This window comes from Seriola aureovittata, chromosome 5, assembly GCF_021018895.1.
Source record: "Seriola aureovittata isolate HTS-2021-v1 ecotype China chromosome 5, ASM2101889v1, whole genome shotgun sequence".
NCBI classification, from domain to species: domain Eukaryota; kingdom Metazoa; phylum Chordata; class Actinopteri; order Carangiformes; family Carangidae; genus Seriola; species Seriola aureovittata.
Window position 1 is genome coordinate 1734648 of NC_079368.1, and position 27264 is coordinate 1761911.

The following is a 27264-nucleotide window of genomic DNA, read 5'->3' on the forward strand; positions in this document are numbered from 1 at the left end:
TTGTATTTCCATATGATTCGATACAAGCAGTTACCTGCAAAGGGCTGCACCATGGATCTAATGAGTGTGCCGTTGTGAAGTGAAAAGCAGGATGATTCAGATAGATAACTATATGTGGCTGCTGTGTGAAACCTCGTCACTCATGTTTTGCTGTCGCCACAGTATCTGTGTTCTGTGGGAGGAATAAATACACATGCCTCCGTTCCTGTTCGAGGCCTTAAACAGCTGCTTAAGTAAATAAGATTTCATTTCCTCATCACGAGAAAAAGCTTGAAATTCTAGAAATGTAATATTGAATTATGAAATCCATATTGGAGGCAAATGCTTATAAAATGAGACCCAGTTCTGTACTGGCCCCAGATACGGATAAAACACATGGATCCGTGCTGGTCCATTGTGCTAAATGACATTAGTCCAGGTCCGTTGTGCGGATCTGGGCCAGATCTTATGAAGGCTGTGGGCCAGATCTGGGCTGAATCATGTTTGCCAACTTTGGCAGAAGAAGTGGGATGAGGACCGTCAGTGCAAAACATACTCTTGGGTTCAGGTTACATTTAAATACACCATACACCAAAATACACTGTTTGTTTGGGGAGAAGTAAATTCACATATATGTGCACTTTGTAATATAAGTGAAAATGCAGAACATGTATTAATGCACTGTGTCAAACATAATGAAGGTAAATTGTCAATACAGTGAGAGGGATTTGAAGGGACACTAAGAAGGGGGGGGGGGGGTCTTAGTAAACACCGCATCGTCTCATAGAAAATCATTTATTTGTTTTTTATGATGGACTAAAGTAAGACTCAACTACATCCTGTTCTACACGACAGGCGGCGGTATGCACCTAAAAGTTGGTAAGGCAAAGAAGAAGAAGAACGAGTGGAGTGCAGCGTGCTGACGTCACGAACTGGCTTGCCTCTGCTCAGTCAGTCAGAGGAGAGCATCAGTGCAGCAGCTGCCGGGAGCAGCAGACACAGGGACCCGGGGATCTGCTGCATCGTCTCCCGCTCTGCCGTCATCTTCTGACCGGTGGTTATTTATTCCGCTCCTCTGAGTCTTCTCCTCCCTGAGCACCAGGGGATGGGGGGGATGAGGGAATGATCAGCACCGACCACCCTCCGCCGTGCCCGCTTCCTCCTCCTCTTCCTCCTGGTCCTCCTCCAGTCTGTCTCTGTGTCCCTTGACAATCGTCGGAGCTCTTGTCCAGGATGTGGGCCCCGCTGCTCCGCCAGGCTGCGGTGTTTGCGGCCCTGTTGGCGCTGGGCATGTGCCTGACAGGTAAGACCTGCTGCCACCTGGTTGGTGGGTTGGTAAAGCTGCACAGGGCCTCCAGGACCGCTGTGCATCACCCTGTAATCCTCTCACGCCTTGGATCAGATGATGATAATGTTAGTGTTTGTGATGCTGTAGTGTCTCAGTGAGTGTGTCACGGCCTGATTGTCTGTTTGTATAATATTTTGGTAAACGTTTAATATGAAATAATCCGAATAGAATGTGTCTGACTGACAATATAATGAGTCTTTAACAAGGAGCAGATCAAACAATTCATGCATTTATTGAGAAATAGTTGACATTAATTGATAATCACTCATTTCAGCCCTAAAAAAATAGTTTAATTATTTTTTTAATTAAAGAATGGAGGATATAAAAAATATGTATCCATGTAATCCATGTACCTTTACTGTGAATGGAGAGAAGCCTTTTTGTCTTTTTTTCCCCCTTCATTGTTGAGATCTAGTGTTATGAACCCTCCAGTCTTAAGATAAGTGCTGATATGATCGGTCAATCAATTGATTATAGGTTAATTAAAAAAAAATGACACCAATTTTGATAATCATTCATTGGGCGTCTTTATCAACATAGAACCGTTATCTGGCTCCTGGTAAAACCATCACCTCTGGGAAATCTCAATAGGCATTTTCAGTACTTTATAAGCTGTTTTCCATAACGACCTATGTTCTTACTGTTTCAAGTCATATGTCACTTTTTTATAATGAATGATTTCACTCCTTTGACTTCTGGATCTTAAGTTATCCCTTACTTGTACTTCTACTTGTACTTTACTTATTAAGTATATCCATTTCATGCTAATACCCATAGCCTGTAAACAGAGATGGACGTAGCCTCTGTGATGTGACCCACAGGTTTCTGAAGAGTGGTTTTTGCAGTGTCTGACTCCGCCCCTAACTCCCAGCTAATGCAAAAATGGACAAAGAGGAGGGGTGTGTGTGGAGCAGAGACTTCGGTGAATGTTAGTTTGTGACAAACATACGCCCACCCACCTGTCACTCAAAGCAGCACGCCCTCAATTCTCCATAACTTTAAGCCTTAATAAAATGTAAACAGGTGAGTTATATAAACAGGTGTCATGAAGGAGGAAATTAGCTCTAGAGACCAAAACTGTTTTTTGTACCAGGCTGTAAACATGTTGATTTCTGCTGTAAAGTTGGACATTTTAACATGGGAGTCTATGGGGACTGACTGTTGGAGCCAGACTCTAGTGGTCATTAGAGGAACTGCAGGTGTTGGTGCTTCAGTGTTGGCTTCATGTTTCAGCCTCAGTGGTTGTTGTTTGGTTTACCCTGATGAAAAAAGACAACAGTAATGCTGCAGTAGAGGTTAGTGTGATCCTGTGTTCATATCGCAGCCAATGAGACTGTAAGACCTCATGGGAACATTTAGTATCATGACAGAGGATTGAAATATTAAAAAGCAGAATGTTTAGGTAAGTTGTGAAAACACCTTAGAACATACTGGTGATTTTTAAACGCTTTTACACGTCTTTGAAATGTGAAGTTGTGGTGCTTTGTGTGTTAGTACAGTCACGAGCAGCCATGTGCACAGATGACGGCCTCAGTGACTCTGGGCTTCTGAACCCAGTGATGATGTGTGCTGCTTCGTGTGGCTGTGAGACCGTACAATAGAAAAAAATCACATTAGGCAGTGAGGTGGGAGAAGGATGATTCAGGGCCACAGAAATGGACGGAACAGGATGTTTTTCAGGGTGTGTGAGTGGGTGTGATGGTGGTATCATGGCAGAGGTGTCGGCTGCGGCCTGGCTGTCCTCACAAACGCATTCCTAATGTCAGAGCTCAAGAGCTCCCCGCCGCTGACCGTAGATGACGACCGTTTCACTTCCCACAATTTACCATGAGATCCACACAAACCCTTTCCTAACCTCGTCAGCTCGCAAACAGCAGTTTGAACATCATCAAACAGGCCAAAGTTAAGTGAGTGTAAATGGCATTTAGAGCATCATGTGACGTGACTGTGCCACTCTATACGGAAACAAGGATAGTCATATTGTTTAATGCACGGTGACACATCCTGATTACAGTCAGGCAAAGCCATGAAATAAAATGTACTGATCCATATGAAATTACACACCATAATGTAAACAGAGCCAGGGTTAAAACAATAGTGCAGTGAAATCTCAACACTGCTATGAACCTTCAAGCTTAATCACAATCTTTTTGAATTCTATCATTTAACCCAAAAGTCATGGTGTAAAGAACCGTGAAGAACTGAGGGAATTTCAGCTTCTTTAAAAGTATGAAATGCAACATTTTTGTGTCTTACGATAGTACTGGACCTCTCAGATGATCAGATATCAGTCGAACCTGAGAGTTCCCACCAGTGTGACTCGGTGACTCAGCCAGAGACACACACACACCTGTTGTTGGAGTGTGAGATGGTGATCCGATCATCTGCTGTGTTCTGTCTTGTTGCTCAGTGCAGCTCTGCTCTTAACCTTGATGTCCTGACTGTCAGCCAGCGTTGTGTAAATGTACCACGCAGTGCACCTGTGTGCCATTTTCCTTTAACAGCCTATATATGTATGTATCAGAGTGGTTCATAACCGTTATTAATAGTATAAGTTAAACAGTTAAAATATCCTTATTTTGAGGTTTAATGCTTTAGTGGTGAGAGCAGTATTCTGACTGTCACACCAGAAGTGCATTATCCAGCACTGATCTTTATAATGACCTCATGAATTTATAACATAGAGCTTTTTGTATGTTCTTTAACCCCGTGTATTGATATTTGTAATGGCTTTCAGAAGCTCATCTATTCTAAATAGTACATTTTAATCTTGGCAGTTAACGAGCGTCAGCTATAGGTCAGAAAAAAAAATCCAAAATGATGTTCAGTGTTGATGATGTGAAGGCTCTGTGTGGTTTTGTTCTTGTGATATTGTGCCTCCTTGGAGTAAAGTATTGTCCTAATAATGCACCAGAGGGTGTAGTAACAGTAGGGCCTTCACCCTATACATACATACATAAAGAAATAAACGGGTCAGTGTTGTAAGTCATGTACAGGGGCAGAGGTAAAACAGATCTTTGTTTGTCCTCTGAGTTTGTAATCTGTGAATTGTTGATTTAGAAAAGCTCTTCCTTCAGGCTGTTGCTTTGGGATGTGGTGAGGTTCATAATTTGAAGCTGCCAGATAATGTGGTTCATCAACATGACTGCCACAGTGAGCACAGTGAGCTACACTGCCACGTCTTCTTCTTCCTCGGACGTGTGTTTTATAATCTGTGCAGCCCTCACAGGCGTCAGCAACATGCAGCTCGATCTCATTAAACAGTCGGAGGCACCACCTAGTGGCACAACCAGGTACCACAGCAAACTGCAGAACTTTTTCTAACCGTTAAACTGCACGTCCTCATCTTCTGTATTGTCGGTTAATATATTTTTTATCAATTCAATTATTAATGGCAGTTAATCAATAATCAATTAATCATTGACGACCCTCTTCCTTTGGGAGTGATTACCATGAAATTCTGACATCTATCCCCGTCACTGCAAGTGTCCTGACACGAGGAGGACTCCTTAATTTGCAACTTAGAAGAACTTACATTTCTGTATTTAAGATTAATTAATTTCAGTATTTTATTTAAAAACTCCTTCAAATATCACAGAATTTTCACCATAATTTAAAATAAGGCTCATTGCCCCTAAGCTTTCATGTTACTTCACCAATTTTAATATTTTTTAACCCATAAGCCGATAATTGAGAGAATAAGAACACATTAATTTATTCTATTTTAGATCCTTAATCATAAAATAATCAATGTGCAATCTAATGGAATTTGAATGTGAACACAGAAGAGCAGATATTTAGGCTCCTTGCTGATTGTCAGTTTGCAGTGTCTCTCAGTCTGTATCTTTCTACATTATTGGATCAGTCGAGGTCCTACAGATGATTTGATACAGCTAATTAATCTAAAGTACCATTCATTCACCCAAATCTCTGTATAAATTAGTGTATTCAAAAATCCCAATTACTGTTATAGAAACTATTTAAATATGCATTTTATTTTAAAAATACATTCACACCTTTTTAAGATATCTGAACATTATTATTTTTCTTAAATATGGATTTCAAATATATATTTGCATAAGTGCCTCCTGTGCCAGGTTGTCTGGTGACACATGATAAGTATTTGTGCACATCAGTGACTCGGGACAGAATATGTCGGGGTTTCATAAAGGAGTTTCACTTTCACACAGTTCGTTCCATTCCTGTCAGTTTGTGTCATTTCTGGAGTCACAGTCTTCCACCATTTCTTACAGTGCTCTCATATTAACACCGAAGCCGACGGCCTTTAGTTCGGCTTTCAAAGCAACAAGTCGTGAGCTTGAGCAATGTACACAATGCATTTGAACATGCATGGCCGTCATTCATACACACACCTACACATACACACACACACACACACTTGTGCCAGTACACCATTGTCAGCGAGCTACCATGCGGGCTTAGGCCTGAAACATGGGGAGCAGTTCTGGGTTCAGTGTCTTGCTCAGGACTCATTGACGTGTGAATTACACTTGGGTTTAGGTCAGAAGGAGCTGGTGATGGTCTCCAGCTCAGCACAGCTCAGCACGTTTCAATTTAAAGACACAACTTTAGATAATTAGCTCTAAAATTGTTAATTTTAATATTCTGATTCTATTCTTTTATATTCATTAGAGTGTTAATATTTTAAGTAGAAAAAGAATACTTTTTACGTATAATGTCTTTCATTTGGAAAAAAAACACAATACCTACTCTTACCGTAGTTGTAATGGAGCAGTTGATCATCTTTATAGTGCTTGATGTGAAGTTATTCATGTGTGCAGTAGCAGGAACATCCAGCCATGTTTTCTGGTGCAAAATCCTCTTCTGTTACAATAATTAATGCAATTTATGGTTGGATTTTATCTACAACAGTTGCATGAATGTTAGGTTTACAGAAGGATTAGCTGTATTTCAGTATGCACAAACAGGGGACCATGTTTTTCCCAAAGCGTCGGATCAGATTGTGGTGAGATCTCCCAGGAAATACTGAAACCTCTGCAGCTGGGCCAGATGCATGAAACTCTGTAGATTTATGACTATGAGAACTATGTGACGCACAAAATCAGAAATATACATACGCATTCTTTTCATCAGAATTATGAAGCCGTGCGTTCACATGGTTCCACTTCAGAAAATCTTACTCATTGAGAAACTGGGGGCATGAGCCTCATTTCCACTCCCACAATTATCTATAAATAGATGGACACTCTCCCTTAATCAAGGGAAAGTGATCAGACACAGAGAAGAAAGATGAGACAGAGGCGCAATTTCACTGACTGTGAAACAGAGGTAAAGGTTTACTTTAGTACAATCGCTCTGATGTAAAGTCCTGTTTCACTCTGAACTTCATTTATTGGGACTGGAGAGTCTTAACGAGGCTCCAGGCTCTAACACTGAGATGAGTCAATAATCAAATAGTATCAAACAGTTACACAATGACTCACAATGTATAATAAGTACTTTAAACACAATTATTTCTGTCTGTTATTAATTGTAAAATTGTTAATGCTGTGTAAACAGGCTCTGTGAAGTTGGTTATTTTATTTTATGTTAAATTGCAAGTCTCAGCTTATTTTGTATTTTCACTGTAACTTGGATCACTTTGTGAAACCGTGTGTACGCAGGTCTTTATAAAGATTCATTTACGTGCAGGAAATGACGTACGCCTGGTTTTTGTGTGTACGCATCATCTATCATCTGGCCCCTGGTGTTCAGCTCTGCCGTGCAGCGTGCACACATGGTTGCAGGATGGAAAGACATTCATGTTATTTATGTCGTTCATGTTTTTCATTCCCCTCGTGTTTTAATGTTTTTAAATGTTGCGGATGTCTTACATTGCATTACTGCAGACGTGTTAACAGTCCCGGCCTCACGCCCGCCCACCATGCAGCACCACTGTGTCTCTGCACCCTGTTGGCTCAGTGTGAGGATCAGCAGTGCCTCCACTCTCTCTGCTGCCTGACGGCTCCCTCTCAGTCAGGGCTGAGAGCTGCTCCCCTTCTGCTTAGTGTCTCCTCAGTTTGCCTGGAGCACTGCAACACAGCAGGTTTGAATGAGGCATTTTCATGTTTAAGGATTTAATAGTAGACAACAGAGCACTGTAAGAATGATGATTCATCAAAATACACTTCGTCATGACTATGCACTGTTACTGGAAAAGATGAAGAGTGACTCACTGATCATTGATCTGAGTATTCTGACAGAAGCTTCAGTGAGTTTTCTATTTCTGCTGAATTTACTGGGAGCGGTCTATTTTAAGACTCTTACTGTGACCTCCACTTGAAGCCGTGGATGGATGGAGCTGCTGTTATTCCACAGGATGTGAATCAGGAATAGAAAGCAGTGTTAATTGAATTTCTTTTATAATGTTCTTTTCTCTCCTCGGCTCATCTGGACCTAGTGTAAGGCAGAGCCGTCTTCTTCAGGTGATACAGATTCAACAACAGTCTTTACAGCACAGGTTGGGGATATGTTACCTTGCTGGAGGGCATCAGAAAAAACAAGCTGTTCTTTTCTTAAAGAGTTCTTCAATCTACGTGAAAATCATTTAGTCGACTGCTACTTGCTACTGCAGCTTCACTGACGTCAGCTGAGCAGATGCTCACTGCTGACTGGTAATCGAAAAACTAAACAGAAGTAAAAATGTTTTGACAGTTTGTGTCATTTGCCATCACCACAGCTGCTGACTAGTGAGCACCCCCCCTTTCTATGCAGGAACTGCACAGGTGATCAAAATACATATGAAAATACAGCAAACTAATTCAAATAGTGTCCATTTAGTGGCAAGTGGTTAGCCTAGCTTGCTAGCTACCGCTGTCACTATGCGTAGGAACCTTCAGTATGAGATTCTCCAGTCAGTGGCCCCCCATGAAAGGTGACAGTATGGCTGAGGTTGGAGGTTCAAACTGAGTGAAATGAGCTGAAGTCTCTGAGCAGCAGCCATGATCAGAGCTGCTCCACTTCTCTGCATGATAAGGAAAGGAGCTTCAGTGCTTCCTATCTTATTTCCTTCAGCATAGGAAACACTGAACCCTCCTTTAGGAAAGGAAAGGAGAAATACCATCCCACAATTCCTTGCTGCAGCAACATTTGAAACGACACAACATTGTAGTTTCACCTTGGCAGACCTACGTAAATGTAGAAACAACAGAGCAGCTGTTTTATGTTTGAGATGACAAATATATGTTCATACTGTACGTTCTGGACTGTGTTAAACTATTTACTTAAGTCTGAATATAATATATTCTGGTTTCTTATTTATATTAATGGCTCAACTTCATCTCATATTCCCTTCACGTTTGCTTTGTTTTTGTGGTTGAAGTAAAAAAAAAAAAAAAGAAGCTAGTGTAAGTGCAGTCGGATTCTCTCCTTCACATCTTTCCCTAACCTCATGATGTTCTCTCTAAGTGAGATGAAACCAACCAACCAACATTTAGAGACTTGAGGCCTATAGAAGTTGTTTCTCCAAAGATAATATGCACAATATTTGCGGTATCATTTTAGTTGATATATTCTTGCACGTGACGTGAGGATAACTGTAATGCAGATTGATTTTGTATCAACTCACTGCCACTTGGGGAAAATGAAAAACAAGCTGGAAACACAACGTACTGTATCTGATGAATGGTCAGAGTATAATTCTGTCACTTCTGCCACAAGCGGCACCTTTCATGTGATACATTTGATCCGCAGTTAACACGAACATATCGACTAGTGCAGCTTCACGATCTAGAAAGAAACCTTTTAACAAATAAGACCATGAGTTAGACTGATGTCTGCTTCAGTGTAATACATTTATAAACCAGCAGTCCTGCCAGGGTCAAGTATGAGTTGAGACATTTGCAGCACTGTTGGTTGTAATGCATCTGAAGGCTTGAAGGACATGTAATTCTCTTTAATCAGTAGAATTCATGTAATTCACTGGAGATGAAGAGAATGAACACATTTCACTTTCTTTGACCAAACAAGGGACAGGAGGTTGCTAGGAAACAGTGACTTTTGAAGAAAGTGTATTTAATACACTGTGATAATGTTACCGGTGCTCGGAGAGTTGGTGAACACCAGTGCTGCTGACTGAAGCACAAAAAGCCTAATAGCACCTGCTCTAATGTGCTTTACAGCCTTTTTTCAAAATAGCAGCGATAAAGCTTCTCAGCAGTGGCTTTTATTTGCATGTGGAGGTATTCAAAGCAGTGCAGCTGAAAGAGTTTTCACAGTGTGTGCAGCACACTGTGAAAAGGTGCACACAGACTTTGTCTCTTCATGTTGGCACAGTTACACAGTGCAGGGGTTTTCTGTTATGCAAGTTGTACGTGCAGCACAAAACAATACAAAATCTCTTATTAAGATGTGATCAGTCTTTGTGACAGTTTACTATGTGAACATGTCAGACTGAGTAATGTGTGTTGGTTTGTCAGCATGACTACACCAAAAGTAGTTCATTGACATTTTCGTTCATTTCTCAGGAAATCATTTACGGATCGTGGTATAAAAATATGCGACGTGTAGGATTGTTGTTGATGTAGTTGATTATTGTATCACCACTCATATCAACATACATCATGGTGGAGATATTTGCAAATGCTACTCGCCTGCATTTCACTGTCTTTGATGTTGAGTCAGGTTGGTGCTTACACGTCTGCAGTATTATTCTCACTGAGGTGTGACATCTGTGTGCTTCAGCCCTTTCCTGTCTTTGGGTCTGGCAATGAACTGAGCGCATGAACCTCATCTCAGGCCCACAGGATCTGACAGCTGAGAGAAACAGGGAAGCACACCCTCAGTGCCTCAGTGCCTCATTGCATCATCCAGTTGTAAAGCTTTGAATAGATTAGCGCCACTGTTGTAGTCTCCGAGGTTCGGCCATTGTGAGTGTGTATGAGTTGCACAGTTTGCTAGCTGCTTCGTCCATGGCATTAATTATAGTGCAGCTATAGGACCAAAATCCATGTGCACCCACATAGTGGTAAGCCATAAAAAGTATTAAAGTTAAAGTCTGTAATTCTATAGAAATGTGCACTTCACCTGCTTCCAGCTCACTGACAGTCTAATAATCATTTTCCTCGTGCATTTGTCATCCTTGCCTTTCTCTGCTCATTACAATAGCCTGAGACAAACCTTCCATCCTTGACTTGTGCGTTTGTGCAGTGACTCACCCCTTGATGATGTCACAACTCCTCAGTTGCCATGGAAGTCGTCATGGCAACCAGTGTCTAGGTTCCAGTAACAGAGACAGGAGGGATTCTGACGAGGAAGCTGAAGGGGGTTAATATTGATAGCTGGGTCTAATTATTTTCCACTCTGCAGGATGAAGAGTCCAGCTTTATTCTGCTCTTCACACAGGTGCTGTGCTCACAGGTTTTCTGTTATCTTCACAAGTAAATGGATGCAATATTACACCAAAACAACCAGTGCAACAGATGAAGTATCTGCAGCAATGCTCTGACTGCTCAGTCAGACTAATGTAGAGGTACAATGAGTCCCTTGTAACCTCTTCACCCTTTAAAACTGGTGTCTTCTCTCTTTTGCGTTTTAATTATCTATATCCATCAAAGAATTAAAGTGATGTATAGAGGATGAGAAGATTATAATGTATGATATACACCATGCACACCTCCTTTTTCATGCATAAACTCCTGCCTGAGGTCAGGAGCCTCACTTCATTTTCATATCAGAATGAGAACAAATGTGATCTGAGTGAATTTGAGTGTGGCACGATGTTGGTGTCAGATGAGCTGGTTTGAGTTTTTCTGAAACTGCTGACCTCCTGGCATGTTCTCAGCAGTCTGCTAATAGAAAAACAGAAATATAAAGATGTCACTTTAGGCACGGCCCGGCCAGCTCTTTACCCCAGTCTTTATGCTAAGGTAGGCTAACCATATCCTGACGAACAGGCACAGTTCACAGTTTACTGAAGTTTCATGTTGGATATCCATGTAATGCGTAATACATTGTTAATAAAGCAGAGAGAATTATGAGGCGGTTGCCTTTGTCAAATTTTGTGCCGCTTCCAGCACTATTATTTTTCTTGTTTTTCACTCTGTGGATTTCTGTGGATCGGATTTCCGATGTTTTCCCTTCATACAGGTGTTGTAGCCCAACCCAAAATTCTCCTGGTCGACTAGTAGTCCTTAGTTTAAACCATTATTCGACTATTCATTGCACCTTTATGTTATTCATTTAACTATTTAAATATAGTATATGGGGGTGGCATCAGAAAATGGTTTGAGTCCAGGGTTGAGAGTAACACTACTAACACTGCACTATATTACAGAGAAATACATAATAATGATCCTTTAGAAACGAAGCTGTAATGAATCCGAATATGTCGGAACAACCAGCAAAGAGAACGTTAGAGTAAGTGGCCATGCTAAGTGGCTAATATTAGGCTACTTACATGTTTGAAATGATAAGCCGTGTTTGAGCTGATAGATGGACGATAGTTTGCGTGCTGCTTTCTCGGGGTTTGTCCTCGAGCCTCTTGAAATGATCCCAGACTTGTGATTTCCTGCCTGACATGCTGGCCTGTGTTTACTGTGTGCTGCAATGAACAATGTCTATGATGACTGTGTGTGACAGTGGCCACTTCATGTGGAGTTTTATTTATTTCTTTTTTCCCTGTGACCAAGCGACTAATCAAAACTTGGTTGACTAAGACTCTTCTCATCAACTAATGTTTAGCCCTTCCTGTCGACCCTTAAACCCCCAGGAATATCCTCTCCCACCCGCACATTGTCATATATCAGACCAGGTAAGCAGCAACGGCCTGCACCCATTACAAAACTGCATCACAGCAGCAGCAGCAGAGACAAGGTCAGGTTTCCCGACCACATCTGCTCTCAACTTACAGGGGATCTTTTCCAAGCTGGCATTTTCCTTGCGATGTCTTGTCATCATCTCTGACCTTCACATACCAGTCAGTTTGTTCAGTTTTAGGTTGACTGCTTTGACTTCTGTGTCACTCTAGAATCAGATTTCCAGCATTGACTTTGTACTTTTTTGTACATGTATGGACTAAATGACCGTCTAACGAAAACACAATATAATCTTACGTTTGTAAAATGCATTTCAATGAACAACAAACAGAAATAGTTTTTTGTGCCATGATTAAGCTTTGGACAACTGATGTCACGGTCCATGTGATGTGTATCAGTATCACAACCACTAGGTGAGGACTCAAAAATCCTGGGAGGAAGCCGGAGAAACCGGAGAGAACTCACGCAGACACAGGGAGAACATGCAAACGCCACACAGAAAGGCCCCAAGCTGGTGCTTTGAACAGGGCTAACCACCGCACCAACGTGCCGCCCTCTGGACTGAAAAATACACGACTCAAAGCAGCAATCAGAGGCAGGGTCTTTAATGGAAACCAGGTCAGTACACAGGAAGCCAGCCAGGCAGGGCAAACAAATCCAACGGCTGAGGCAAAAGACTAGGTCGATCAAGAAACAGGTCAGACACACAGTAGACAGAGAATGCTGCAATGCTTGCTACTAAGAATGATGACGAACAGGGAGCAAGCAGACTAAATACACAAGGAGGGGAAGACGAGGAGACGCAGGTCTAACACATTAGGGGCGGGGTCGACAATCACAGGAGCGGGAAACACACAATGGCAGGAAGTGTAAGTCTGAAACGAGAGGAGAGGTTAGACGCACCAAAATAAGACGAGATGAAAAAAAAATATGACGAAAACAGAAAACATGACCTAGATATCAGGACGGAACATGACAATCAGTTTATTTTTGAAAAGCTTGATACCGCTCACGTGTTTGTATGGTAAATACAAACCAGCGGCTGGTTAGCTTAGTTTAGCTTAGCACAAACACTGGAAACAGGGGAAACAGGTAACAAAATACATCTACAGCAAAGTTTCTGTCTTCTATCTTGTTTACAAAAAGTGTTTCCTCTGGACTTAGTCAAGCTAGCTGTTTGTGCTAAGCTAAACTAACTAGCCTCTGGTGGTATTGCTTTAAAAACTCAAATTGAATTACATTTTCTATAATTGTCTCTTTTGTTTTTGAAAATATGAATTAAAGAATTTGGGTTGTTGTATTGAAAGTAAAATTTCTCCGAACGTTGTGTGAAGTTTTCTGTTATAACTTTATCCACAGGATCTCATCTGTGTCCCCGGAGTTTAGACTGTGCCCGGGCAGGACGCTACTTCTGCCAGCCGGGCAGCTCACACTGTGGCCCCTGCCTGCGCTCTTTGGTGGAGGACTCCCGTGGCCGATGTGTGGTCAAGAAGAGACATTCTTCTCACTCTGCTCAGATCATTAAAGGTCGGTGGTCAGTCCTCACTGTGGCTACATACATAGTACCAGTTCAACTTTTACAAAATAACAAAACAACATGCACATTTTGCTCAAATACAATTATCCCATTTAGAAAATGTCATGTTAGATTTTACATTATCATTGCTGGGTAAACACCTGTGTCTTCCATACCCTGGTTTATCACACAGACTTTATTTTAAAAGCCTAGGCTGAATGAACCCTGAACACATCATCAAGGTTATTTTCTCAAACTGATTTCACAGATTTCACATCCTTTTATTTATTTTGTTTCTTCTTTTCCCTCTTTCATTTTTTTCTTGCACCATACAGATAATGTAGAGGCTTCTTTACCTTCTCATCCTCTCTGTCCTCCTGTTGCTGTTGACCCACTCCACCCCCCACACATCCATATATCCGTCTGTCCTTGTTTTTCATTTCTCTGTCCTTTCCCTTCCCCTTACTGCCGTCCACCCACACACAGTCTCACACACACACACACACACACACACACACACACACACACACACACACACACACACATATATATTCCTCCTACACCACAGACCCCAGGCAGTGAGATGATGCTCTGTAGTGCAGCACAGGATCACAGGAAGTGAATGGGCACAAGCAGTGGTTCCCTCATTGAAACAATCAAGACTGCAGGGTTTTTTTTTTCAGTTTTTTGCCACATGGGGCTGCGTTATCTTTTTGTTTTTAATGCACTGATTTTACCCTCCACAGTATTACACACAGTAACTTAAAGCATCAGTACTGATGGTCAGGTGATCTGTGTGGCTCAGATGATTTATTTTAGGAACAAAGATCATTTTGAACGTCAGCCTGACACATTGTCCAGGTTTCAGGTTTGTTGCTCCAGAGGTGCCTGGAGTCAGACTGAAGTCACTACTAGAATCACCTCCTCGTGGTTGTCTGCGTCCTCCACACATCCTTGTTTATCCAGAGACATAGAAAATATGAACCATTTGTGTAAAATTTTATCATAACTTCTGTGAAGTCTTGAGTTATGGCTAAAAATTGTTTTGTGAGCCCACACTGACCTTGACTTTTGACCTTTGACCACCAAAATCTAATCAGTTCGTCCTTGAGTCCAACTGAATGTTTGTGCCAAATTTGAAGCAGTTCCGTCAGGGCGTTGAGAGACACTGGGATATTGTGTCCTTGAGAATGGGACAGACGGACAACCCGAAAACAATAGGCTCTGGCTGATGCCGGCGCAGAGGAATAAAATCTTTAAATCTTCTAGCCAAACTAAGACTGGACCAACGCCACAGACCAGTCTGACATATCTTTGTGGAACCGGCCCCTGGTTGGTCGGCTGGTCAATGTTTCTGTTGATGGTGTCATCTGTGGCTCTGGGGGAGCTTTATCAAGTCTGAGAAAATAACCCTGATGATGTCATCAGCTTGAACTCTTAACAGAGTTCTGTGTTGCAAACCGGGGGTGTGGAGCTGGAAGAACATGGCTGTTTCTCCGATATTCTGGACATTCTAACAAAAGACGAATTGGAGTCTTGACCTTTACTAGAGTTGGGATTTCTCTTTCATGGGTGGAAGCAGCACAGGCAGGGAGGAGCCACAGGGAAGGATGACACAGGGAAGTATTCTGTAGCCAGGTGTAGATAAGAAAACAGGTGAGCAGGTGGGTAAAAAGACAGGAAAAGTGATATCTGGTGGGTGGAAACTGGCATGCCTGGGGATAAACATGGCCAGGGAGAAGTAGGTAATTAAAAATGTGTCATGTCTCTTGTGACTTCTCCAACTTTATGGAAGTACATTACCAAATCACTGAAGTGCTTCTGTAATTTATTATTTTACACCAAATGCTAAAAGACTGGATTTTGACCAACATAGGTTTCTGAAGGCTGATATCAGAGCCAGTATTTTGTAGATACTAAACCAGTGGAACAGCCACGTAAATACTGATTTACAACTTTAAGTAGATGCTGATCTTCTATGCATGAACTCATATACCACCCTCACCAGCATCAGATCACCTCAGACCAGCGGGAGCCAACAAAATGCTGATTAGGCCATCAGCCATCTCTAGCTGGGCTGGTTTTTCAACAGGTTTCTAGCAGCTCTAAAGATAAATGTTAAGTCTGTCCGATTTACTTGAAGTTTGGTGCATAAACATGCTGTTAATGTAGCACTGACAAAGTTCCCATATGTAGTAAATAGATAATATGAGATGATGACTCTCCACTCACTGGTAATTTTGTTTCGTTTGTGTTCCTCCAGGTAAGATGAGCACGTACCCTGAGCTGGATGAGGAGATCGACTTCCTGTCTGCCATCATCAGTGAGCAGAGAACTGAGGCCAGGCTGCCAGGTAGTGGATAGGCTACTACTTTACACCTGTTGGTATTTTCTACAATACCTCTGCTGATGTAATGGCTCCAAACTTTTCATTTCTTTTCTCAGCTCCGCCCTCCCAGGATGTCTCTCAACACATATCCAAGCAGCTCAGTGAGTCTGGCCACACCCACAGAGCTTCAACTGCAGCGCAGCCTACAAGCCAGAGTGTCCAATTCACCAGAGTGGCTCCTCCCACCACCACCACAAACCACACGCCTGCTTTGCTCAGCGATCCCATCATCCTCCCCTACCCCTCCAACGACCGCGTCTTCATCAGTAAGTCTTTAACCACAACCTGCTTTGCTCAGTGACCTGAGCTCTGTGGTCACCGAGATTTGCTTTGATGATTCACAGGCAACAGATTTATTAAAAACACTAAAAATAATATAACAGAGGACAGCAGCAAGCATCGGTCTGGCAGCGATGCACAGGAAGTTTCCATTATGACTTTGTGTTGTAAAGATGGACTGAAGTCCAGTTCCGTTCACATCTTTATTGTCCTGTGAGAGGACGTCTTTGCAGCAGGGCAGCAAACAAACAAAGTCATAACAGTAAGACAATAACACAAGCAAAAGTCCTATACATGCAATATAGAATACAATTAAGATTCAGGAGATAAAAGCAAAGACGAGCTGCAACAAATAAGAATACAGATAAGATGATATGCTAAGTGCTGGAGCAGATCTGATGATCTGAAATCATGTCATGCACAGCAGGTCTGTCAAGGAATATTCTAAATCCAATAACGTAAAGATTGATTGATTGTGATTGTGAAAAATTGTCTGTCTCATGAGTTCTCACATAGGCCTGGGCTGCTGCACTGAATACACTGCATGACGGAGTCACACAATGTCACTTTCACTAATGGAAAATGAAAGCCGACCTGGCTGCAGAGAGAGGGACCTGCAGTCCCAGCCCCGTTTGGATTTTGGTCAGTAGATGGCAAAGTTGCGAAGCCTGGAGAAAAAGTTGTGCGCAAGCTATTTCCAATAGTTTGTTCCTGCAGTATCGGAGGCTGCATTTCTAGGACCTTACTTTTTCGCTCCAGCACCAACTCATGAAGAGGAGTACTGGAGGCTGATTTTAGGACCGCTCTCATAAAGGCTTATTCCACCCAAATACTACTTTCTGTCTTGTGGTTGCTATTAGCACAATTAGGGTTATATACAGGTAGTTGCATCTGGTTGTATTGGTTTGCCAATTCAAATGGTTCAAACCTGTGTTTTCTGTAGTAGGAAAAATTAAATTTTTAAAATTAGAAAATGATATCCCAATATGAGGTAAGCCACCTACGTATCTTTTATTTTTTTACATTGGCAGAGCGGTAATTCCTGTTACAAGTGTAAACAATGGGAACCATTCAGAATCGTTTGATTCTGTTTCCCAGCACGTCCTAATTTTTCCATTTAGCTACGTCACCATGACAACAGTATTTGAAGGTCAAACTTTAGCATTTATCTGTGGCAGTGGCGCGGTTTGGTTTTTGCTTCAGTCTGTATGATCAGTGTGTAAAACACACATGCGCACACACACAAGCAAAATCCCAGGAACAACCAGGATCTTGTTTCCTGGTAGTCAACCTGGAAACAGAGATGATGGAAAAAATCCATCTTTATGGAACATCAGACTCCAAAGCGTTTCGATCAGTTCAGTAAAAGACCTCCTTTGTCAGACCAAATGTTAGCACTGCACGCTGGGAAATCTCGTGGACTGTCCTCGAGTTAACAGAACAGAACTTGTGTTACTGTCAGTTAGTTCTGCTACACTCCATTACTGTCATCAATGCTGGTTTCACTGTTGTTGATAACCAGCTACACACACACTCCGCTTCAGACCCGTCTCCAGAGCAGTCAGGCATCATGTCGTCCTCTAACACCTTCAGACCCGCACAGCGTTCTCTTGTCCTGACTGTCTGTATTTTTTTCTTCTCAGCAATGAGCACCATCTTCATCGCGGCAGGTTCACTGGCTTTAATCATGGCCGGGGCCTGTTGGGTCAGGTAAGAATCTTATTCCTCTCTTTCTACTGCTTTAGACTCTCACTACACTGTACAGCCTGAAGGTCTGAATCTAAAATTATTGTTATTATTGATTAATATGCTGATTATTTTCTCAATTGAAATGATTAATTGGTCTATGAAGTGTTAGAAGAGTGACTTTTTTCCCTAACCAACAGTCTAAAACCCAAAGATGTTCTTGGCTGTATTTTAACAGTCCAAAGCACATGGTCTGAAGCTCATGGCACACATGCTGTTTTAACGGGAGAAAAATCAGACTCTGCTCCAGGTACATGGTTCAGAGGGGTTGTACTGAACCCCTTCATTATTCATGGGAGTGTGTTTGGTGTAACATGCAATAAACCAATCACAGTGCCATCTCCAGATTCCCTTTAAAAGCCAGGTGAGCTGCACCTTGCCGTATTGTTATTATAATGGTGCAGTGTTTCACACAGTTAGATTCTGTCTGCGGTCAGTTGATCACATATTGTGACTGACCAGAGAGTTTGGTCCAGACCAGTAAAACCAGTCCTGACCACTGAGACCTGGCCTGACCAGTGAAACCAGTCCTGTCCAGTGAGACCAGTCCTGACCAGTGAAACCAGTCCTGACCAGTGAGTCCAGTCCTGACCAGTAAAACCAGTCCTGACCACTGAGACCAGTCCTGACCAGTGAAACCAGTCCTGTCCACTGAGAGCTGGCCTGACCAGTGAAACCAGTCCTGTCCACTGAGACCTGGCCTGACCAGTGAAACCAGTCCTGTCCACTGAGAGCTGGCCTGTCCAGTGAGACCAGTCCTGACCAGTGAAACCAGTCCTGACCACTAAGACCAGTCCTGTCTAGTGAGTCCAGTCCTGACCAGTGAAACCAGTTCTGACCACTGAGTCTAGTCCTGACCACTGAGTCTAGTCCTGACCACTGAGTCTAGTCCTGACCACTGAGCCCAGTCAGACCAGTGAAACCAGTCCTGACCAGTCAGACCAGTGAGACCAGTCAGACCAGTAAAACCAGTCCTGACCACTGAGACCAGTCCTGACCAGTGAGTCTAGTCCTGACCAGTGAGTCCAGTCCTGACCAGTAAAACCAGTCCTGACCACTGAGACCAGTCCTGACCAGTGAGTCTAGTCCTGACCAGTGAGTCTAGTCCTGTCCAGTGAGTCCAGTCCTGACCAGTGAGTCTAGTCCTGACCAGTGAAACCAGTTCTGACCACTGAGTCCAGTCCTGTCCACTGAGACCAGTCCTGTCCAGTGAGTCCAGTCCTGACCAGTGAAACCAGTCCTGACCAGTGAGTCCAGTCCTGACCAGTGAAACCAGTTCTGACCAGTGAGTCCAGTCCTGACCAGTGAAACCAGTTCTGACCAGTGAGTCTAGTCCTGACCAGTGAGTCTAGTCCTGACCACTGAGACCAGTAAGACCAGTGAGTCTCCTGACCAGTGACACCAGTCCTGAACAGTGAGTCTCCTGACCAGTGAGTCCAGTCCTGACCACTGAGCCCAGTCAGACCAGTGAGTCTCCTGACCAGTAACACCAGTCCTGACCAGTGAGACCAGTCAGACCAGTGAGACCAGTCAGACCAGTGAGACCAGTCAGACCAATGAAACCAGTTCTGACCAGTGAGACCAGTCAGACCAGTGAGACCAGTCAGACCAATGAAACCAGTTCTGACCAGTGGGTCTCCTGACCAGTGAGTCTCCTGACCAGTGAGTCTACTGACCAGTAAGGCAATGAGGAGTTTACAATGCCCTAACTTTGAATCCACCACTGGTAAAATCACAGAGACACAGCAATACATGCCAGTCAGTTCCAAATGCATTCAAAAAGATCTCCTCTAGTCATTTCATTTTTTCTGACAGGTTGCAGAAAGGTGTGCGTCTCACTCAGAAGGTGGACTTTGCTGCGTATGGACTGATTAGAGCCCAAAACTTTGACAGTTTGGTAAGCAGAAAAACTTCTATCTCTCCTCGATATAGTAACAGTAATGAGTCTAGTAACTGATAGTATCATATACCACAAGTACTATATTGTAATATATTGAAAATTCTTTAAGCTTATAAATTTGGAATACTTTATCAGCGGCACGACTGTAATAATATAACTTACTGATGCCACTGTGGCCAAAACATGCAGATGTTGAATGTGACAGATCCTTTTTACAGATTACAGACCTGTTGTCCTACTGCTACCAAATCTGGAATTAAACCTATGTGCTTAACAACTTTCCACAAAGAACAATAGACCAGCATATCATAATATCTTCATCACCAATTGTCCGATTTCTTGCTGGGTAGCATTAGCCATTAAGCTAGTTCTATGTGTCTCGTGCCCCAGAAGGACCTGTCCTTTCAGCTGTGTCAGAACCCTGAACATGTGCAGTACAGACACATGTCAGAAAGTGCATATCACCTGAACCGTGTGACTGTGATGTGGATGAATACCACTGACTTTCTCATGGCCCCTCTGCCCCTCGGTGTGCTCTAGCCTGGGGACAAGAAGCTGGCTCACAGTGCTCAGATGTACCACTACCAGCACCAGAAGCAGCAGATGCTTTCCCTGGAGAAGTGAGTCATCCTCCACACACACACACACACACACACACACACACTCATCTTTCCTTGACATGTGTGATTGGCCCAATCCCAATGTCCCACCTAAGGCCTGAGCCCTGGAACCTCACAGATTTAATTGACGTCACCTGGTAAGTTACTGAGTGCAAGAGGCTGATAGGGTTCAAAATGGTATGAAGAGGAATTGGACAGCACTTCGTCACATATCACGGACAACAAGCCCTCATGGACTTACCGAGAACACACCTCCAAATCTGTGAGTCTGTGAGGGTGGACATTGGGATTGAGCCCTTGTCTCCTCTGTCATCCTCCCCTGCCTTCTCTGCCTCCATCAATCTGTCCTCTGAGTATTGTGTGACTTTTATATGTCTTTAGATCTACGTGTCTGTGCTTGCTTTACTGAAAACTGGGAGTCCAACATACTTGTGGGGTCTGACAACTTTGTTGGGCTTTATGTCAATATAAAGTGCGTGCGTGTGTGTGGGTGTGTGTGTGTGTGTGTGTGTGTGTGTGTGTGTGTGTGTGTGTGTGTGTGTGTGTGTGTGTGTGTCTAGACACAGGGATGAGCTCAAAGTTCCTGACTCAGGAGCATCAACAGACGAGGAGAACGAGGACGGAGATTTCACCGTATATGAGTGTCCTGGTTTGGCACCTGTGAGTAAATGATCTCCACTTTCATTACGTTCTGTGTCTATCATCAGATCAGTACAATCATCCACAGTGAGGAATCAGTCTTCAGTGGGAAACCCTCAACCAGACTTAAAGAACAAAATCATGGCAAATAAATGTATATCTTTCATTTTCAGTCATAATATTCATTTAACTTAAAGCTGCACAAATCAATAATATTTATATTAGCAATGGCTCAAATGACGATAGAACTGCAGTTTCCAGCAGTTCTATGGAGCATTTGCTTTAATTGTCCAGCCTGCAGTCTCAAGTGTTAAGGCCAGGCTAGTGAGCCCAGGAGACTGGAGGAGGATAGAAGAACATTTATCACCGTGTTATAGGAACAGCATTTGAGCCGTGGATGAGCATTCGGCCTGGGCTTGTGGTTGGTTGTAAGCAGGGTGTCAGGAGAATGAGTATTAGTGCAGTAAGATTCTCTCTGGACTGTGGTTGTCCACAAATTCTGCTTCACATCCTTCCACATCTTTCCTTAACGTCATGGTGTTTTCCACTGAAGTCAAAGACAAGTGGTTAGAAAAGGAGATTATTTAGTTTTTTTGACATTTGATTTCTGATAATGGGCTATGTTACCCAGAATCCTCTCCCCTCTCTCTGTCCATCTTTAGACGGGGGAAATGGAAGTGAAGAACCCGCTGTTTGATGATTCCACCCTCTACCTTCAGAAGTTCCACAAGTAAACCTGGACATTCAACACTGCAGCACTTGTGTGTACAAATAGTTTAATTTACACACATCCTCAGTCCTCAGTCCAGTCATTTAATGGAGAGGATGGAGAGTATGAGGTACACGGAGGAGCAAGAGCAAGAGGAAGAGGAGTGCGTGGACAGTGAACGGACGTCACAGAAAGGTTTCTTGTTTGAAGCAGGACTGAATCTGGGACCAATGTCTCCCACACTACAGTCACACTCTCTTCTTTTTTATGTCATCACTCATTTTTCCTAGTTTTGTTTACAACTGACTTCTGTCAGGTAGCAGACACATATTCAATATAATATCCTTTGTCGATAGAGCAGAGTCCCATGCACATCCAGTTTTCTGATGCCACTAAGTTAAGTGCTTCTGTCAGTTAATTGATAGATATATATATTTACGAATAAGTCAGTACTAATTTATCAAGTTGTCATTGCAGGCTATGGTTTGACTGAAGTATTTTTTTAAAGAAATTTGATTTTAATATTTCATGCAGCACCCTGATCTCACTGTTATGTAGCTATTCAGTCTAGTTGCTCTATGCATGAATTGATGATGCTGTGTATGAAACATGGGAGCCAATATGCATTAACAGGTCTTACAAGTTTCTTGCTAACTTGAATGATTTCAAAGGAATTTGAATCTCTCTATGTAGAACTGGGAGACTGAGCGAGGCCGTGCTGTATTTATGCTATCTGACTAACGCGGCTGGTCCCCATGGTTTTGTGATCTGTATTTAGCTGCTAACGTGTACAGGAGAGAGATCTTACCTCTCACTCTGTGTTCATACACATGTTCCTCTAGATTCTCCAGTGCTGTGTCAAATATTGAGCTGTTTGCTTTCTTATCATTGACTGTGTTTGCAGGGTTCCTACACATGTGGACAGTCTCAGAAAAGTTGTGATGTTCAAGTTTTGAAAACATTATACCCATTATATGTGTTGTGCATAATCGTTTTTAACTGAAATGTAATAGTTTTGTAAATTAAAGGTGCTATATGTAAGTTTTTACTATCGCTACATAGCTAGCTTTAGCATTAGCAGCTAATTACTTACTTATCAGTGTAGAAGAAACGTTTGCAAATTCAGCATCAGACTTTATTCCTTTATTCACCAACAGCTGTCTCCAGAAGTGGAAAGCAAGTGCGATTTTAAGCCTCGTTTTGCTTCTGTTTCTATCACGTCTTTTCTTCTACTTCAGTAAGCATGCTAATCAGCTCGCCCTGGCCCATCGGTGCCAACACTACTTTGCGATCGTGAGTCACTGTAGCATCTAGTCTGCCCTCAGTTCAGCATGAAAGGACAAAGAAGTAGCACTGCCAAGAGGGGCGTATTCTACGACCGAGTATTGGGGCCACATTGAAGGAAAATATATCGGAGATTTCGAGAATAAACTCGTTTAAATTAAAAAAATTCATAATATTTCATAATATAATGAGAATCAAGTGGTCATTTTAGGTTCTGTTTGTTTTAGAGGGGAAATATAGGGGGTAGGGGAAGCTTTAAAATGAGGAACGTGTAGCATCCTGTGAAGTTATACTGCAGCAGAGGTTTCACAAATAAAGAGATACTCACCATAATCATCATCATCATCATCATCATCATCATCATCATCATGACATTGAAAAGATTGTCAAGAAACTGAGTCTATTCTATTGTTAGACAGACAAACAGCAGCTGCCAGAAGCAGCTCAGGCTGCCACTGACTGTCCTTTCACCCGTTTGATTGGTTGATTGTAATATTCCTAAAAAATTATGTTATTTTCAACTTCAACTTTTCAACTTTATGAATTTTTTCTTGAAATATTAAGATTTTAGATTTCCTGTTTCCTCAATGTGGCCCTAATACTCCGTCGTAGTATTCTGACCTTTTGACTTGTAAACACACCGTCGGCTGAAACTTCTGGCAAGTGACCATTATCATTAACACCACCCACTTAGAATAAACTTAGATATAGCACCTTTCAGGGGAAAGCAGAGAGCATCCAAACACTGTAACACAAGTCCTAAACTTTTATTAGAAGTGAACAGGCGATGTTTCAAGTCTGCCAAGTCTTTATCAGGCAACACATGACAAAATGGAAGGTGACATCATGCTAATGTCAAGGACAGGCAAAGCAAAATGACAAGAGATAAATATTTGTGTATTTTCACACATATATTAGTATTGGAGAATATTTCGAAAAGAAGGGTCACAGCATAATGTCAGAATATTGTTGAAGATGAAATACACTCAATACACTCTGAAAATAATGGTAAGACAGACAGAAATGTAGGGCATTGTTATGCCTAGGAGGAACCTGTGCATATCATTAAAAAAAAGACTCCCCTCTTATCCCACTACTAGGACGACCAGTGCCACAGCAGATTCCAGTCCAACAGAATAGGTTTATTCATTAATTAAGGTAGAAATAGGTGTTGGGGTGACCATGGCCACAACAACAAACAAAACCATCTATAACAGTATCCACTAACCTACTTAAACTAAAGGGAAAAAAGAAAAGAAGGAAACATGCATCAACAATATGGCTTCTCACCCCTACAGCTGCCAGGACTGCATTTAGAGGATATTGACATTATTTACAACAAAGATCAATCAATCAAGATAATACTGAATCGGCCCGTTTGAGAGCCAAGTAAAAGACAAAGAGAATCTGGCATTGGCAGCTGCCATTTTAAAGCAGCCGCCACCTACAACTCAACATACTTGCATACATGCTCAAACACAGAACAGGTAAACAGCACTACCCTAAAGCAGGGAGGGACAACAGCTGTTGTGCTGCTGTTTGTGATTCTTAAATATTTTGAAGTTGAGAATTTTGAAATTAAACTTACTGGAAAAACATCCAAATGTGCTTATACAAAGCAGACATGGCAACTGTGGCCAGAAACCAGAGCACCCAATCAGATGTTCCAATTTTACAGGTTTACAAGATACTGTGTTTTCTTTAAGTATGTTGAGTTGTAGATGGTGAAAATGATCAAGAAATACTCTATCTTACAATCAGGACATAATTAGTACAATTCCATTTTCACAGTGTTACATTAAATTTCATTATGGCAATGGGAACTAAAAAGTTATATTTAACCTCCACTGTGGTAATTATATATTTTCAAACAAAAATAACATTCAGATTTTTACATTTGAATTTTCTCACACACAAGTTGCACTCAAATGAAAAATAAAAGGTATCTCAGAACTTTAGTGGGCAGATGTAACAAATGGACCAATGTAACTTTGGTTTCCCTGATACCGATTCAGTGCTAACACTGAATGTTTATAATGATATATATGACACATGACAGATTGGATTGGTGCATCTACATTGGATATTCTCTGCTTTTTCCTTTACTGGACCTGCTCCCCTCACCTGGCCTAAATACTGCATAGGACTGGAAGTGCACACCCACCTTTCTGTATTTTTGCACAGGCCACAGATGATATTACACACCCAGGATGACTCTTCAACTCCAGTGGCCATGGCTGTAACTGTGGCCTCTCGCTGTTGTTTCTCAGGAAAGCCGCACTCTGTGGCACCTCTCTTCAGCCTGCCCCCCCCCCCCCACAGCATCTCAGCTCTCCAACAGTGGAAGAGCATAATCAACTGTACTTGACCTGCACACGTACACAAGTGTCAGTATGTAAAAAGAAACATGTGGGAGATGCTTCAATTGTGTTGTGAAGATGGTTTATTCTAACCCACTGAGCTTGTAGAACAACACGCAGGACAAATTATTGGTTGGATGTATAAGGAATTAGCAGAAAAGATATCATTCTCATGTTGTTTGCCTTTTTTTAATGATACCTGGCTCTGCTTTCCCTTCACCAGTGCTGAGAGCTAAACAACCTAAGCTGCTTGTCTTGTATTGGTCATTCTCTCTCTGATGATGACGAGGTCTTGTGAAGGAACTCTAGAACAAGTAATGAGGCTAGCTCTCTTTGATAAAGAGAGTTTTCAGACTACATATAATAAGTTCTATACACTAAAGAGGACTTCTTTACCACTATGTTTAGCATGCATGTGGATATAACAGAGCTGAAATGAAAGAAATAAATATTTATATAATCTGAAGTCTAACATGGTTTCTTGTGTGTCTTGTTTTTCAAATGAAATAATCACACAGATGTTGGGGGAACATTATTTTCATATTTTGAAGGCTTCATTCACCCCAACCACTTCACCCCAACCACAACAGGGACTATTTTATTCCTCCGCACTGGCGACAGCCAAAGCCAGAGGCATATTGTTCTTGGGTTGTCCATCCATCCGTCCCATTCTTTTGCACAATATCTCAGTAACTCCTTGATGGAACTTCTTCAAATTGGTAAAAAATGTTCACCTGGACTCAGGGAATGGATTTCACAACACTTTCAACAGTCATGACAAAATTTCACACAAATGGTTCATATTTTCTATGACTCTGGCTAAACAGGGGTGTAATCTGAAACTAGTCTGAGTGGCGGAGGGATACAACCACAAGGTGGTAATTCTAGTTTCTCTCTTTTTTGAGGGCATGTTATGACTTTATTGGAGACAGGAAATGTGGGGAGACGGTGGAGAGTAGGGGAATGACATGCAGCAAAATGTGTCCAGCTGGGAGTCGGACTTGCTGCTCAGGGCTTTTGTGTCATTGTGGCATCCCCCATAACCATTTGGCTCATGTCACCCCAGGGACTATTTCTTGGGTTGACAGCAGTTCCAAATAAAACCAGGCCATTTCTTGTGGAAATAGATACTGCTTTGGAATTTTAAATGTAGTTTTTCAACACTTTTAGCAACAAAAATGAAGCTTTGGTGAAAGTTGAATCAGGAAGATCTCTTCCCTCACTCTCCTAGTCCCAGTCCTATCTCTTATCTTTTTATGGGCTTACGCTTGATGACGATCAATGGAGTCTAACTGCCAACACCCTCCCTGTTGCTTACCTCTATAAATTTTGTTATTCACTTCCATTTCATCTCTCATTATTGACTCATGACTGCAGTGCTTTGTAAATGAGACACTTTAAAATATGCTTCATAGAGGCTAAAAAAACAAAACAGTGTTGTTTAAAAACTGGAGGATTAAAACAGTGGTAAAAAGCGCCATCTGGTGGCACAACACAGTAATCCCAGCCTACAGTGGGATTAAATCATCTGTTAGAATGATCAGATGTGTGGCTCTCGTCTCAAAAATGAGAAGTAATAACACAATGAAGCAAAAACTACATGTTCTGCATTGATCATTTTAATTGTCTTAATTTAGAATGGCACTTTATTTATCAGTGGTGGAGGAATGGCCTCTTTTAGTGTTGAGGATTAGTATATACTTGTTATACGGGACACGTC

The 27264-nt window shown here is 42.0% G+C and overlaps 1 protein-coding gene across 1 annotated transcript; it reads left to right on the forward strand.

Annotated features, from left to right (window-relative positions):
• The first annotated feature begins 920 nt into the window (after positions 1–920).
• On the forward strand, positions 921–26010 carry npdc1b (neural proliferation, differentiation and control, 1b). The gene is made up of 9 exons (XM_056376950.1): positions 921–1282; positions 13462–13629; positions 15882–15971; positions 16064–16273; positions 17930–17996; positions 19848–19929; positions 20473–20552; positions 21113–21212; positions 21854–26010. The coding sequence occupies exons 1-9, from the start codon at positions 1213–1215 to the stop codon at positions 21923–21925; spliced, it is 939 nt and encodes a 312-aa protein (XP_056232925.1). The 5' UTR covers positions 921–1212; the 3' UTR covers positions 21926–26010.
• The last annotated feature ends 1254 nt before the right edge of the window (positions 26011–27264 follow it).